At 71.2% G+C, this 10,296-nt stretch overlaps 3 protein-coding genes across 3 annotated transcripts; 2 read left to right on the forward strand and 1 right to left on the reverse strand.

Moving 5' to 3' along the window:
* The first annotated feature begins 234 nt into the window (after nucleotides 1–234).
* LOC136788246 (RING finger protein 11-like) lies at nucleotides 235–3,108 on the forward strand. The gene is made up of 3 exons (XM_066986444.1): nucleotides 235–441; nucleotides 1,890–2,030; nucleotides 2,778–3,108. Exons 1-3 carry the CDS (start codon nucleotides 323–325, stop codon nucleotides 2,941–2,943), a joined length of 426 nt encoding a protein of 141 aa, XP_066842545.1. The 5' UTR covers nucleotides 235–322; the 3' UTR covers nucleotides 2,944–3,108.
* An 828-nt stretch (nucleotides 3,109–3,936) lies between these two features.
* On the reverse strand, nucleotides 3,937–5,794 carry TRIR (telomerase RNA component interacting RNase; the record flags this gene model as incomplete). The annotated part of the gene is made up of 3 exons (XM_066986409.1): nucleotides 3,937–4,155; nucleotides 4,866–4,943; nucleotides 5,498–5,794. Coding segments are annotated over 3 exons (483 nt in total), but the record flags the coding sequence as incomplete, so codon positions are not given.
* A 124-nt stretch (nucleotides 5,795–5,918) lies between these two features.
* On the forward strand, nucleotides 5,919–10,020 carry GET3 (guided entry of tail-anchored proteins factor 3, ATPase). Its single transcript, XM_066986447.1, is given in 8 exon segments — nucleotides 5,919–6,125; nucleotides 6,773–6,920; nucleotides 6,995–7,143; nucleotides 7,225–7,375; nucleotides 7,578–7,685; nucleotides 8,690–8,830; nucleotides 8,832–8,888; nucleotides 9,807–10,020. Coding segments are annotated over 8 exon segments (1,059 nt in total). The 5' UTR covers nucleotides 5,919–5,952; the 3' UTR covers nucleotides 9,939–10,020.
* The last annotated feature ends 276 nt before the right edge of the window (nucleotides 10,021–10,296 follow it).

A 10,296-nucleotide genomic window follows, 5' to 3' on the forward strand; every position in this document is an offset into this window, starting at 1 on the left:
GCCCGGGCGGGGGGAGCGAGCGCGGCACGCGGGCCCTGACCCCGCCGGCCACCGTCCGCCCCTCCGCCGCACCACGTGAGCGCGCGGGAAGGACGGCGCCGCGTCACGTGGGGCGGGGGGCGGGGCCTGGCGGGAAGGGGGCGGGGTTCCGGCGGCGGGGCGGCCGCGCGCGTGCGCGGAGCCTTTCCGGGCAGCGGGGACTACGTCTCCCATCGCCCCCCGCGGCACTGGCGGTACCACTGCTGCGAGGGGGGGGAGGGGGGCGCGGCCTCCCCGCGCAGGCCCGGCCCGGCCCGGTGCCGGTGCCGGTGCCGGAGGGGGGATGGGGAACTGCCTCTCCTCGCAGGCCGCCGACGACCTCTCGCTGCTCAACGACTCCGCGGACGGCGCCAGCCCGGGGCCCGGGGCCCCGCCGCCTCCCCGGCCCCGCCGCCCTACCAGGTCCGGGGCAACGGGGGCGCCCCCGGGGGGAGGGGGAAGATGGGGGCGGACTGGGGGAACTGGGAGCACTGGGAGGGGATCGGGGTGGACTGGGAGAACTGGGAGCACAGGCAGGGGGAACTGGGGGGATCGGGGTGCACTGGGGGGTGAACTGGCAGGGAATCGGGGTGGACTGGGAGAACTGGAATGGGACTGGGATGGGATCCGGATGTACTGGGGGAACTGGGAGCACTGGGAGGGGATAGGGGTGGACTGGGAGCACTGGGGGAGGAGACGGGGGGATCTGGGATGGGGTCGGGGTGTGCTGGGGGGAACTGGTAGCACTGGGAGGGGGAACTGGGGTGGACTGGGAGGGGGAACTGGGAGCACTGGGAGGGGATCAGGGTGTACTGGGAGAACTGGGAGCACAGGCAGGAGGAACTGGAGGGATCGGGGTGCACTGGGGGGAACTGGCAGGGAATCGGGGTGTACTGGGAGAACTGGGATGGGACTGGGGTGCGCTGGGAGGGATTGGGAGGGGATTGGAGTGCACTGGGAGAACTGGGAGGGGATCAGGATGCACTGAGGGAACTGGGAGCACTAGGAGGGGATGGGGGTGGACTGGGAGTACTGGGAAGGGGGAACTGGGAGCACTGGGAGGGGATCGGGTTGTACTGGGAGTACTGGGAGGGGGATCGGGGTGGACTGGGAGTACTAGGAGGGGGAACTGGGAGCACTGGGAGGGGGTCGGGGTGTACTGGGAGAACTGGGGGCACAGGCAGGGGGAACTGGAGGGATCCGGGTGCACTGGGGGGGAACTGGCAGGGGATTGGGGTGTACTGGGAGAACTGGGATAGGATTGGGGTGCACTGGGAGGGATTGGAGTGCACTGGGAGAACTGGGATGGGATCGGGATGTACTGGGGGAACTGGGAGCCCTGGGAGGGGATCGGGGTGGACTGGGAGGGGGAACTGGGAGCACTGGGAGGGGATCGGGGTGTACTGGGAGAACTGGGAGCACAGGCAGGAGGAACTGGAGGGATCGGGGTGCACTGGGGGGGAACTGGCAGGGGATTGGGGTGTACTGGGAGAACTGGGATGGGACTGGAGTGCACTGGGAGGGATTGGGAGGGGATTGGAGTGCACTGGGAGAACTGGGAGGGGATCAGGATGCACTGAGGGAACTGGGAATACTGGGAGAGGGGAACTGGGGAGATTGGGGTCAACTGGGAGGGGAGAACTCGGGGGAGTGGGGTGCACTGGGGGAACTGGGAACACTGGGAGGGGAGATCTCGGGGAGGATTGGGAGCACTGGGAGGGGAGCACTGGGAGCACTGGGAGCAGGGATTTGGAGGGATCTGGAGGCGCTGGGAGCACCGGACCGGGACGGGCCCGGGGGGGGGGGAGGTGTGTGGAAACGGGGTCGCCGAGGGGGGCCCGGGGGCACTGAGGGGACCCGGGGGGCCGCAGGAGCGCGAGGCCCCCCCGCGTTCCCCCGCCGCCGCCCGAGGAGGAGCAGGCCCGCGTGGCTCAGCGCCTCGGCCTCATCCAGCACCTGCCCCGCGGCACCTTCCGGCCCGGCGCTGAGCCCGCCGACAAGAAGGCGAAGGAGTGAGCGCGGGGGGGGGGGGGGCACGGGGGGGGGGGTCGAGTCCCCAGAAAAATAGGGGTGGGGGAGAGCTCCGGGGGCGCCCAGCACCACGCCCGGCCTCTCCTTGACAGCCCCACCCCCACCCCGGGACGGGGACGCCACCGCCCCCCGGGGGACCCGGCCCGAGGCCCGACTGCTCCTCCTGGGGAGGAACGTCCCCAGATCCCCCCCCCCCCCCCCCCAAGGGTCCCCGAATCCTCCCCCTGTCCCCAAATCCCCCCCATCCCCAAATCCCCCCGAGGGTCCCCGAATCCCCCCTGTCCCCAAATCCCCCCCCCGAGGGTCCCCAAATCTCCCCCGTCCCCGAATCCCATCCATGAATCCCCCCGCCAAGGGTCCCCGAATCCCCCCGCGAGGGCCCCAAATCCCCCCCCATCCCCAAGCCCCCCCCCAAGGGTCCCCAAATCCCCCCGAGGGTCTCCGAATCCCCCGAGCATCCCCAAAATCCCACCCTGTCCCCTCTCAGCTCTGCTCGGGGGCCTCTCCCGGGAACCCCCCAGCCCCATTTACCCCCCCAGCCCCATTTAACTCCCTCCAGCCCCCTTTAACCCCCACCCCACCCCATTTACCCCCACCCCATTTAACCCCCCAGCCCCATTTAACTCCTCCCATCCCATTTAACCCCCCCGGCCCCATTTACCCCCCCAACCCCCTTTAACCCCCCCCGGCCCCCTTTAACCCCCCCGGCCCCATTTGCCCCCCCCCAGGTGCGTGATCTGCATGCTGGAGTTCACGGGGGACGCGCTGCGCTTCCTGCCCTGCCTGCACGCCTACCACGCCGCCTGCATCGACGCCTGGCTGCTGCGCTCCTTCACCTGCCCCTCCTGCATGGAGCCCGTCGACGCCGCCCTCCTCGCCTCCTACCAGACGTAACGGCCCCCCCCGGCACCGGGGGGGGCGCGGGACCCCCCCGTCTTTTCTCTTAACGCTCCAAAGACTCCGGGGGTTTCCTCCCCGAGGGGCGTTCGTGGGCTCGCCCCCATGCACAGAGCTCCCTGCTGCTGGGGGGGGGGTGATTTGAGGGAGGGGGTGATTTGAGGGAGGGGGTGATTTGAGGGAGGGGGAGCCCCAGATTATTTAAGGGGTGGGTCAGAAAGGATTGCCCCCCCCAGGTGGTTTTGGGGTGCCGGTGTTCATCTTTTTGCCCCCCCAGCCCCTCCTGCCTGGCTTAAGGACATGGGGAAGGCCCCAAAGCGCTGCCCCCCCGCCCCCAAAATGATTCGGGGCTCAGCTTGGATGGAGAACCCCCCCAGACATGGGGGCAGAAAACAGCCCCCCAGCGCTGAAGTGGGGAAGGTTTGGGGTCTGCCTGCCGCCCCCCGGGCTCGGATTTGGGGAGGAAAAGGAGAAATGAGAGGATTTGAGGATTTTGGGGGGGGGGGCAGGGTGAGCGCAGGCGCGAGGGGGGCGCTGCTCCCGAGCGGGTTTTATTTGGGGGGGGGGGAAGGAAAAAAGCCAAAAAAGAAGGAAGTTCTCTTAAAACATTGATAATTTCAAATAAACAGTTTAACGCTGCGAGGTCCCGAGGTCAGTCGGTGCCGCGGGGGGGGGCCTGCGGAACCCCAAAACCTTTATGGGGGGGGGGGGGAGGCACCCCCGGGCCGCAGCCCCCTCCCCAAAAACGCCCCCGAGACGCTTGGCGGCTCCAAAACCTCCGAGGCCTTTAATGAAGCGACAGCGGCGCCTCTCCCCCTCGCTTCCTCCGCGTTCCACCCCAAAAATTAAGCCGGGGGGAGGAGAGGGGGGGAAACGAGCAGCCGGGGGGGGGGGGGGGGGGGGGAACGGGTTCCTGCGGCGGTGCAAGCGGCGGGGCCAGGGGGGGCGCGGAGCCCGAGGCGTCTGCGGCCGGCGTGGAGTCCTGGAGCCCGGCGGGGGCGTGGGGGGCGGTTTGGGACATAAAAAACGCCGGGAGGGAACCCCCCCCCCCCCCCGTTAAATAATTATGTACAAGGGGCCAGTCCGGGGGGGGCACGGCGCCTATTTCACCAGGGGCCGGGTTTTGTCGTCGTCGCTGCACTGGTGGGCTTTGTACTTTTTCACCTCCGCCATGTACTTGGCCCAGGCGTCGCCTTTACTCGTCAAAACCTGCGGGGGGGGGGGGAACGGGGGGGTGAGGGGGGGCCGGGGGGTGAGGGGGGGTCCGGGGGGTCCAGCCGGCCGGGGAGCATGGAAAAGACCCGGAGCTGAGGCAGGACCTGGCCCCCTCCGTCCCCGTCCGCCCGTTTGTCCCCCGGGGACGAGAACCAGACCCAGACCCGAGGCAGGGCCCTGCCCCGTCCGTCCGTTTGACCCCAAAAACCAGGGAAAGGGCCCGAATTTGGGGCTGGACCCATCCCGATTTGTCCCTTTGTCCCCCAGGGACGTGAACCGGGCTCAGATCTGAGGCAGGGCCCTGCCCCCTTCGTCCGTTTGACCCCAAAAACCGCGAAAAGGATCCAAATTTGAGGCCGGACCCATCCCCGTGCATCCCTGTTCGTCCGTTTGACCCCAAAAACCGCAAAAAGGGCCCAAAGCGGGAGGCAGGACCCCGCCCCCTCTGCCCGTTTGTCCCTGGGGGGCCACAAACTGCACCCAGAGCTGAGGCAGGGCCCGGCCCCGTGTCCCGGGGGGGGCTGGGACCCAGCCCCAGAGCTCAGCACCCAGCAGGGAGCAGCCCCCCCCCCCGCGTCACCTCCAGAGGATTTAGGGGCACCCCGAGGCGGCAGCCGCACATCCCCGGGGCTCCTCCAGCACCCCCGGATGGGCACGGGCCCCCCTGGGGGGGGCACGGGGACCCCCACCCCCCCCAAAGCTACCTCCTCGTCGGTCTTTTGCTTCTTGGCCACCACTCCGGTCTTCAGGGCCAGCTTGTTCCCGCCTCGCCGCCTGCCCACCTGGGTGAAGGGACAGAAGACTGCCACCGTTACGCGCGCGGCCGGAGCTGCGGGGACAGCGTCGCCCCCTGCACAACGGAACAGGAGGGCCGTCCGTCAGGCCGGGGCGCGGGGGGGCTGTCCGTCCGTCCGTCCGCCCGCCGCACCGGGAGGGCTCCGGCAGCCCCCCCCGGAGGAGGACGGCGGGGAGGGGACGTCCCCGCAGTGAGGAGACGCCGAGGGTGGCCCCGGTTTTACCGGGAGGGGAAGGGGGTCGGTGCCGGGAGGGGGAGGGGCGCGGTGCCCCCCCCGGGGCGCCCCCACCCCTGTGGCTCTGCCCCACACCGGGGCGGAACCGGGAACCGAGGAAGCAGCGGGCGGGGAGCAGCTCTCCGGTAAGGGGAGGGGCGGGGGGGAGCGGCCGTTACCGGGAGGCGGCCGCGAGCCCGGGGGCGCCGCCACCCCCCCCCGCCGGGGCCGTTCCGACCGGGACCGGCTCCCCCCGGTCAGCACGGGGCCTGGGCGGCCCGGGCAGGGCGGGGAGCGGGAGGAGGCCGCGGCCCCCGCGTCCTTACGAAGCCGAGGGCGCCGCCGCTCCTCTTCGCGCCGTCGGCCGGGCGCTGCGTGCCGGGCCCGGAGCCACCGGAGGCCTCGGCCGCCGCCGCCGCTTCGCGTTCCCGTTGCTGCTCCGCTTCCATCTTGCGCTTGAAGAGCTCCAGGAAGCTGCCGTCGTTGGCGAACACGTTCACGCCGCCGCCGGGGCCGGGGGGCGGCGACGGGGCCTCCCCTCCTCGCCGCGCGCCGCCATCTTGTCCGCCCCGACCGCCGCGCGCGGGGCACGCCGGGAACGGCGCGGCGGCGCCGGTTGATGACGTCGGAGGGCGGCGTTGCTTAGCAACGCCGCCCGGTCTCGCGCCGCCTCCCCGCGGATGGGCAGGCGGGGCGGCCAATCAAACAGAGAGGGAGGCGGGGCGAGGCGGCGCGGCGGCCAATGGGGGGGCGGGCGTGCCGGCGGCGGCGGCGGGGCAAGATGGCGGCGGCGGCGGCGGCGGCGGCAGGCGGGTGGGGGCCGGAGGCGGAGGAGTTCGAGGACGCCCCCGACGTGGAGCCGCTGGAGCCGACGCTCGCCAACATCATCGAGCAGCGGAGCCTCAAGTGGATCTTCGTGGGCGGGAAGGGCGGCGTGGGGAAAACGACCTGCAGGTGGGGGCGGGGGGGACCGGGGGGCGGGGGGGGACCGGGGGGAACGGGGGAGAGCGGGAGGGTTGGGGGGAACGGGGGGGGAGCGGGGAGAGCGGGGGGGGTTGGAGGGAACGGGGAGAGCAGGGGGAATCGGCGGGGGTCAGGGGGGCGGGGAGATCGGAGGGGGACCGAGGGAACGGGGGGGGGCACCGGGGAGATCGGGGGGATCGGGGGGAACGGGGGGGGGGGACCGGGAGGAACGGAGGGGTTGGGGGGAACCGGGGGATCGTAGGGGAAAGGGGGGAACGGTAGGAACAGTGGGGGCTGGGGGGAACGGGGGGCCCTGGAGGAGGAGGGGGGGACCGGGGAGATCGGGGGGGGTCGGGGGGAACGGGGTCCGGTGGGAAACGGGGGGCACCAAGGGGAACGGGGAGATCGGGGGGGTCGGGGGGACCACGAGGGGCGGGGGGGATCGGGGGGGCAGGGAGAACCGGGGGTTCCGGGGCGGGGATGGGGTGAGATTGCACCACAGAGGGGGAAAAAATGGCCCGGGAGAGGGGGAGGTGGCTGGGGGGGCGTTAGCGGGGTTGGGGGCGTTGGAGCCCCCGTCGGGGGGGCTCGGGGTCCTGTGGGCCGCCCCCCCCCGGTGCCAGCGGTGCCCCCCCCAGCTGCAGCCTGGCCGTGCAGCTGTCCAAGGTGCGCGAGAGCGTGCTGATCATCTCCACCGACCCCGCGCACAACATCTCCGACGCCTTCGACCAGAAGTTCTCCAAGGTGCCCACCAAGGTCAAGGGCTACGACAACCTCTTCGCCATGGTGAGCTCCGGGAGGGACCCGGCCCCCCCGCAGCCCCCCCCCAGGCCCCTCATCGCCCCCCCACCTTTCCGCAGGAGATCGACCCCAGCCTGGGGGTGGCGGAGCTGCCCGATGAGTTCTTCGAGGAGGACAACATGCTGAGCATGGGCAAGAAGATGATGCAGGAGGCCATGAGCGCCTTCCCCGGCATCGACGAGGCCATGAGCTACGCCGAGGTGATGAGGTGAGGCTGTCCGGCCGGTGGGGGGGCGTGGGGGCCCTCAGCACCCCCCCGGCCCCGCTCAGCGCCCCCGCGGCCCCGCAGGTTGGTGAAGGGGATGAATTTCTCGGTGGTGGTCTTCGACACGGCGCCCACCGGCCACACGCTGCGGCTGCTCAACTTCCCCACCATCGTGGAGCGGGGGCTGGGGCGCCTCATGCAGATCAAGAACCAGATCAGCCCCTTCATCTCCCAGGTCGGGGGGGGGGGCGCGGGGGGTCTTTACGGGGTGGGGGGCGACGTGGGGGGCGCTGCAAGGACGTCGCGGGGGGGGGGGGCGGGGGAGCTCGGGGGTTTGGCATGGGGAAATCTGCGGGGGGGGCAGTGTGGGGGGTTCTGAAGGGGGGGCAGCGTGGGGACCTTGCCGCTGTGTGTGTCCCCCCCCCCCCAAAAAAAAGATGTGCAACATGCTGGGGCTGGGCGACATGAACGCCGACCAGCTGGCCTCCAAGCTGGAGGAGACGCTGCCCGTCATCCGCTCCGTCAGCGAGCAGTTCAAGGACCCGGTGAGGGCGTGCGGGGGGGGCTCCGGGGGGCTGGGGGGGGGACGAGATGGGGGGGAGGTGGGGAGGGGGACAGGTGGGGAGGGAGAGGGCGGGGGGGACAGGGGGAGGGGGCATCGGGGAGGGGGGCGGGGATATGGGGGCGGATGGGGAATTGGGGAGGGGGACAGGGAGGTGGGGGGGAGATGGGGACATGCGGGGGGTGGAGATGCTGGGGGGTGAGTAAGGGGGGGGATGGGGGGGGTGGGGACACGGGGAGGGGCTGGGGAGGTGGGGAGGGGAACAGGGATGCTGGGGGGGGCCGAGGGGGGGCACAGGGAAGGGGATGGGGACGTGGGGGGATGGGGAATTGGGGAGGGGGACGGGGAGGTGGGGGGGACACGGGGACATGGGGGGGGGTGGAGATGCTGGGGGGATGTGTAAGAGGGGGTTGCGGGGGGGATGGGGGCACATGGAGGGGGCTGGGGACATGGGGAGGGGCCGGGGAGGTGGGGAGGGGGCCAGGGATGCTGGGGGGGGGACGAGGGGGGGCACAGGGAAGGGGACGGGGACATGGGGAGGGGGATGGGGTTGTAGGGGGAGGAGGTGGAGATGCTGGGGGGGGACGAGCAGGGGGGATGTGGGGAAGGGGACAGGGACGTGGGGGGGATGGGGAATTGGGGGGGATGGGGGGATGCTGGGAGGGGTCGGGGACTTGAGAAGGGGGACGGGGGATGGGGAATTGGGGGGGGGACGGGGAATTGGGGGGGACGGGGAACTGGGGGGGGACAGGGGGGGGGGGGGGGGGGGGAAGGGGAATTTGGGGGGGGGGGGGACAGGGACGCTGGGAGGGGGCCGGGGCCGCGGGCAGGCCGGGCCGGCCGGTCGGTGCGCATTCCTGCGGGGATCCTGCCCCTGCCCCCGGGGGGGGGGGGTGCCTCGGGGCTTGGGGGGGGGGCGCTTTGGGGACCCTTTGGGGGTCCCTTCGGGGTCCCTTCGGGGCGCTGAGCGCGCGGGGCCGGCCGCAGGAGCAGACGACGTTCATCTGCGTCTGCATCGCCGAGTTCCTGTCGCTCTACGAGACCGAGCGGCTGATCCAGGAGCTGGCCAAGTGCCGCATCGACACCCACAACATCGTGGTCAACCAGCTCGTCTTCCCCGACCCCCATGCGGCCCTGCAAGATGTGCGAGGCGCGCCACAAGATCCAGGCCAAGTACCTGGACCAGGTACCGCGGGGGGGGGGGGCAACGGGGGGGGACAAAGGGACGGGTTTTGGGGTCCCCGGCGTGGGTGTGTGCTCGGTTACGGGAAGGGAGAGGGGTCGCGGGGGGGGTTGGGGAGTTTGGGGATCCTGCAGGGGCTGGGGAGGGGAGAGGGGGCTTTTTTTGGAGAGGGGGGGAGATACGGGTGTCCAGGGTTTGGGGGGAATTTGGGGGAGCGGGGGGGGGGATTTGGGGAGTTGGGGGGGATTTGGGGACCCTGCAGGGCTTGGGGGGAGGACGTTTGGGAGTGCCCAGGGTTTGCGGGGGGGGATTTGGGGAGTGGGGGAGGGATTTGGGGAGCTGGAGGGGATTGGGGGAGTTTGGGGACCCTGCAGAGCCTGGGGAGGGGAGAGGGGGCTTTTTTTTTTGGAGGAGGGGGAGTTTGGGGGTGCCCAGGGTTTGGGGGGGGGGGAATTTGGGGAGCTGGAGGGGATTTGGGGAGTTGGGGGGGATTTGGGGACCCTGCAGGGCTTAGGGAGGGGAGAGGGGGTTTTTTTTTTTTGGAGGGGGGGGAAGTTTGGGGGTGCCCAGGGTTTGGGGGGGGGAATTTGGGGAGTGGGGGCGGGGATTTGGGGAGTTGGGGGAGGATTTGGGGAGTTTGGGGACCCTGCCGGGCTTGGGGAGAGGAGAGGGGGCTTTTTTTTGGGGGGGGGAGTTTGGGGGAGCCCTGGTGTTTTTGGGGGGTGGATTTGGGGAGTGGGGGGATTTGGGGAGTGGGGGGGATTTGGGGACCGTGGGGCCCCTTGGCTCTGCGAGGAGCAGTTTGTGGGGGCAGCGTGAGGAGAAGGGATTGGGGGGGGTGCGGACTGGGGAGCCTGGGTCCCTCCCCAAGCCCCGGGGGGCACTGGAGGCCCCCCCATGCCCCCCCCCTCGCCCCCGCAGATGGAGGACCTGTACGAGGACTTCCACATCGTGAAGCTGCCGCTGCTGCCCCACGAGGTGCGGGGGGCCGACAAAGTCAACACCTTCTCCTCCCTCCTGCTGGACCCCTACCAGCCCCCCAGCCCCAAATAGCCCCTCGCCCCCCCCACGCCCCCCGGGGGGGGCAGGCAATATTTATATCCCCCCCCCACGACCCCCCACCCCTTTTACGCAGCCCCTGCCTCGAGGCTGCGGCCGACCAGCACCGCGGCCCCCCGGCACCCCCGGGGCCGCTCTGTCTGTCCCTGTCCCCCCCCCCCACCCCGGGCTGGGGGGGGGGGCAGAGGCGGGGACCTCGTGTAAATAATAAATTTGGGAAGCGGAGACGAGGCTCTGCGGGGTTTTTTGGAGGGGGGGGGGGGGGGCTTAGCCTGGCACCGTCAGCACCCGCTGGCACCGAGCCCGGCGGACGCGGGGAACCCTCATTAGCGCGGGGCTGATTAACGAGGCG

Source organism: Anser cygnoides, chromosome 34 (assembly GCF_040182565.1).
Source record: "Anser cygnoides isolate HZ-2024a breed goose chromosome 34, Taihu_goose_T2T_genome, whole genome shotgun sequence".
NCBI lineage: Eukaryota > Metazoa > Chordata > Aves > Anseriformes > Anatidae > Anser > Anser cygnoides.